General features: G+C 36.7%; 1 protein-coding gene across 1 annotated transcript in view; it reads right to left on the reverse strand.

Annotated features, from left to right (window-relative positions):
* Positions 1 to 873: 873 nt before the first annotated feature.
* The window catches only part of LOC122061596 (importin-5-like), a 21924-nt gene continuing 17498 nt past the window's right edge, over positions 874 to 5299 (reverse strand). Inside the window, exons 14-20 of the mRNA XM_042624962.1 lie at positions 4910 to 4995; positions 4749 to 4815; positions 4525 to 4591; positions 4293 to 4429; positions 3965 to 4056; positions 3753 to 3819; positions 874 to 1479 (exon numbers count right to left, since the gene is read on the reverse strand). Coding sequence (XP_042480896.1) covers positions 1315 to 1479; positions 3753 to 3819; positions 3965 to 4056; positions 4293 to 4429; positions 4525 to 4591; positions 4749 to 4815; positions 4910 to 4995 — 681 coding nt within the window. The 3' untranslated portion in view covers positions 874 to 1314. The remainder of the gene's footprint in view (positions 1480 to 3752; positions 3820 to 3964; positions 4057 to 4292; positions 4430 to 4524; positions 4592 to 4748; positions 4816 to 4909; positions 4996 to 5299) is intronic.

Raw genomic sequence — 5299 nt, forward strand, 5'->3', positions numbered from 1 at the left:
CCCCCCCCCCCCCATCCCATGTAATTGAGAGACCATGGATTGACCTTCGTCTATAGCAAGAACATGCCCCAATCAATGATATGAAAATCTAATCTGACGACCAAGCATACTTTTCATTGAGGACCAAACTTTCATTGAGTCACGGTGAAGAGAAATCCCTTGACCATGGGCCAATTTACATGGGCGGTATAAAGAAGGTATTTCGGAAAACATACTAAAACCCTAGAATGGTGTGTTAAACCTTACCTTGCGATGGAGGAAAACTTTCTTTCATTTACTCTTACCCACAAACTACAGCATTCAAATTGTTATTATATAATACCATGGTTTAAACATCCTTCAATTACCTCAGATGGCTTATATCCAGTCCAACCTCTCTGAGAAGATACACTGATCAAAGACTCCAAATTTTCACAAATAATCCACTCCCAATGCGTCCGAACAACTCCAATAGAAGTCACTATCATTGATTCTTTTTTTTTTTTTTTCCTGTACAAGTCATTATCATTGATTGCCTCAATTAAAGATTAAACTGTCATTGGCCGCAGTAATTTGCAACCTCTTAAAATATACAATGACCTGAAATATTTTTCGACCTTAGTTTGCAGGTCAGTTACTGGCAATACTCGTTCATTTATCTCAAATCATTCCTTTTTTTCTTCGGTAGGAATCTCAAATCATTCCACAAACTATTAGCAGTCAACAAGAAACTATTTCTAGCATTTCAGTAATTAATCCTCCAATGACAATCTAGAAGTCATCAAACACAAGATGTAGTAATACTACGCCCAATCGAACCAATCACTCATGCTATACTATGGGTCAGAATTTTTTTGTTTGCACAGACCAAGGAGACATTTAGTTCAAAGGTAGTGAATGAACATATAATGGAACCATAAATAATAACATAATAAAATATCAAAGTTTATCACATTTGCAAAGAGAAAAAATATATTAAAAACACCAAAACTGCAACAAGAATTGCCTCATTAGCAATCCTCAACCTCGCAACAACCAACAAGACGGCCTCAATGACCAAAAGCCATCTCCTTTTTCCCTTCCTCCGGACACAGCCAGACTATGAATAACGCTCATAATATACACATTCTACACCAAAAACATTTTTTCTTGCACCGCACAACTTTCAACCTCAACTTGACAAAAACATCGCATCGCCAGAGAATTCCACACCAAAGGAATGATGGAAATACATTATGGAAAAGAATGGGTAATGAACCTATACTAGAAACAAACCGACTAAATGCAGCAATTCTCCCAAAGGAACGACGAGATGCCAAAACAAATATCCAAAAACTATGAAGAGAGGATGGATTGCAACGCAAGCTGTTGCTGAGGCTGCAAAGACGACCAGGTTGATGCCAGAGTAGAAGGCGGTAAAGTCTGCTGTAGCTGCCTTAAAATATTGATCATTCGGCTGGCAGTTTGTTCTGTAGCCAGATCCTTGCCCGTACATAGAACCTACAGAAAATAATAACCACAATGAAAAAAAAAAATACTAGAAACCAAGCAACATGTCCAACCCAATCAGCCCCGATACTAAAGACCATGGGCCATACAAATAAATACTGTAGTGTCAAAAGTTGAGAGAACAAGAATTTTTCATTTCAGATCCCACCCTCCATTTATGAAACTGATTGAATTCCAGAATATATAAATTTATCAATTTGCATCATATTCTCAAGTACAACATTTTTCAACCCAAGCAAACTAATTATAGTGAATAGTATGTTCATTACAAAAATGTCAAAATAAACATACCAAGACCAGTGGACATAACAGGTGGCACCCATACCAAGACCAGTAGACATAACAGGTGGCACCCGTACTTCAGAGGGAAGGAGAGAACATGGTCGTGGGGAAGAATGATGGGGTGGCCAATAGAAGACTCAACTCCACTAAGCCTTATCCCAACTAAATAGGTCAGCTATATGGATCCGTTTTCCCCAATTAGCTCTATTCAAAACCATACTTGTAATTCATCCAAGAAAAAACATACTTGTTACTAGCCCTAAGCTATGCTTTTTTTTTTTCTACTTCTCCTAGAGTCATTTTAAGCCTACCCCTGGCCCTTTTAGCTCCTTCAATTTGAATCAAATCACCCTATTGTATCAAAACATTCAAAGGCCTTTGTTACACGTCCATGCCACCTCAAAAAACTTTATCGCAACTTATCATGTATAGTAGCTACTTTTATATCATCTCTAATGCGTTCATTCCTCATTTGACTTTTTTAGTTCTACCACTCATCCATCGCAACATCCTCACTTCAACCACACTAAGTATATTTATATGTTTCTTCACTTCCCAACATTCAGCTGATCAGTTCCATACATTATTGTTCGTCACACAATAATGTATGGACACACAACACTATAATTCTTTGGGTAATATAATCATCTATTTCTCCGTCTTTATTTATGATTAAACCTAGGTACTTAAAATTTTCACTTCGTGGTACCTCCCTATCGTCAATTTTGCCACCTCACTTTCAGTCCTATTGGTACTCAAGTTACACACCATATACTCTATTGTTGTTCTACTTGTCTTAAAACCTTTTGATTCCAAGATTGATCTCCATAATTCTAATTTTACATTTATCACTACTTTTGTTTCATCCAAAACAATATCATCAGCAAAAAGCATAAACCAAGGGATTTGATCTTGAATGTCGCCAGTCAGCTCGTCTATGATTAGCATTCGGGCTGCAATTGGTCCGGGCTTCTTAAAACCCTAGCCCAACCTTTAGTCCCATTAGCTGGGCCCAATCCCACCCTGAACCTTGACTCAAGGCCTAAAAACTTCAACCCAAGCCCAACCCTACAGGGCTTAGTCCAGCCCAAGCCAGCCCTGATTGGACAGGGCCTGGCTAGGATGTCCCTAATTGGCCCTCACCTTGGCTTGCCATCTAGGGCCCCAGGTATACCCAGACCCTACAAACTATGAAATAACTAAATATTCATTTGACTTTGCATCTAAATCCCTTGGAATTGATTAGCGAAATAAAAATTAAATCAAAAAAATATCATTAGATAAGAAATTTAAGTAGTTTATACAACCATGGTGAATAATGATTACCAAAACTTAAAAAATTGACCATCAAACACTCAATAAATCAGGGTCAAGCAAGGCCAAATTAGGGCCAAAAAAGTCAGGGTGAAAAATCAAGATCGAGCTCAAGGAGGGCCACAGACATCAACCATCATCCGCCCTAACCCTGACTCAGGGCCAAAAAATTTCAAAGGGCCAGCCTTCAAGATCAGAATTTTCGGGCCTGACCCTATGCAGGCTACCAGGGCCAAACTTGCACCCCTAATTAGCGCAAACCCTTTATGTAATCCAATTGTAATTATATATATATATATATCCACACAAACACTTGAAACATTTCTCTTCTCTAATACTTACCAAATTAACTCTCTAGGAACTCTAAATCTTTCCATTAGATTTTTAAGCAAATAAAAGGCTTCTGTGATTGATATTTATGGCATAAAACCAAATTGGTTATTCGATAGATTAGATTCTCGTCTCAATCAGGTTTCAATTATTCTCCCCCATAATTTAATAGCACAACTCATAAGTTTTATTCCTCCATAGTTATTATAGATTTGAACACCTTTATTTTTATAAATCTGAACCACAATGCTTCTCCTCCTTTCATCTGGCATTTACCTTATGCATCTATTCTTATTAAACTTAGGGGTAGCCAAATAGAACCAAAAAAATAAACGTACCTCAGCAAAGACTGCAACAATCTTGGGAAGGTATTGATTGTTCAGGCCCAAAAGATCCCTATCGGACCTGCAAAAAAACATGAATATGTAACTTGAATTTGATCGTATAGTGAAAGCACGTCTAAAGAAAAAAATAAACTATACAACTAGTAATACAAGAATGAAGCCTGTAAGAAATCACAAGACAATATGCCCCATATATAGTTTATTACCTTTCAACCATTGAACAAAGCTGGTCATGCACAACTTTGGCCTCAATTAGATCACCTTTTATTGGCAAGCAGCTCAACCAGGCAGGAACAACCTGCCATAGAAGACAAATACAAAAAAACAAAGAGGCATTTTAGTTCCAAAAGATTAATAAAAATGGATAGCCAACCATTTGTTAAAGAAAGATTACTCTTAAAGAAAATAAATGGTTAACAAAACATGCAAAACATTTTACTATAGCCAAGGTTCCAGAATATACATTAATGCTCATTTAGTCAAGCACTTGATACCACAAAAATCAACACTGGACACATGAACCAGAAAAAGTACCTGAGCAGCATCAATACCGTCACGGTGGAACTGGCATATTTTCCCAAGAGCTGAAACAGCATTGTCGTATGCCATTACATTATCTGTATGGAGTGCATTAGGATGCCTTATCACAACATTTAGTCTCGAAAGAGCCTCTGCAACCAGCCAATTAAACAGTATAAAGTAACATAATTAAATCATTAAAAAGAGAGGCCTAACTTTAGAAGAAATGCAAGAACATGAAATCTACCTCCAACGAGAGGTCTAAAAACAGATCCTCCAAACTCTGCACAAACACCAATACCATATACAGCTGCCTGAAAATAAAAATAAAAAATGTGAAGAAAAATCATCCCCACCAAAAAACGAGGAGCAAGGCAAATGAAATTGATCTCAAATGGGGGAAAAAGAAGCAAACAAACTGCAAACTTAAAAGGAATCAGAACAACCATTGGCACTAATCAAAGCACAAACCTGCCGAACATCTGGGTTCTCATCATTGCAGGCTTCCAATAGGAAAGGAAGGTAAGTATCATAATATCTGTTCCACCAATACACAAAATAAAAACAATATAAAAACTACACTCAATCTCAATAATGAATTTAAGCCTAAATATTTTGCAGACAATGCATACTTCAAAGCTGCTTCACGGCACTGCTCCGCAACATCATCAAAAATGCAAATAGCGATCCTTCTTTCCTCAGCTGTTTTATCCTTACCCTGCATTGAAAAGCCTTTTAAGTGAGACAAAAAGAAATATTTGGTAACTGACATATAGCATTGCAAGATACAATTGAACTCCTTAAGATCCAAGATTGACATAGATACTAACAGTAACAATTAATTTAATTGAATGAAGGATAAATGGTACAAGTAATTCTTTTTCAATTCAAAGCCTTACAGGACAAACAAAATGCAAGGATAGGCAACAGAAATTGGTATTTGCAAGATAAATTTATCATTGTAGACATACAAGGTCAACATCAATAATGGAAAACTTTTTTTTTTTTTTTTTTTTTTTTTT

Source organism: Macadamia integrifolia, chromosome 14 (genome assembly GCF_013358625.1).
Source record: "Macadamia integrifolia cultivar HAES 741 chromosome 14, SCU_Mint_v3, whole genome shotgun sequence".
NCBI classification, from domain to species: Eukaryota; Viridiplantae; Streptophyta; class Magnoliopsida; order Proteales; family Proteaceae; genus Macadamia; species Macadamia integrifolia.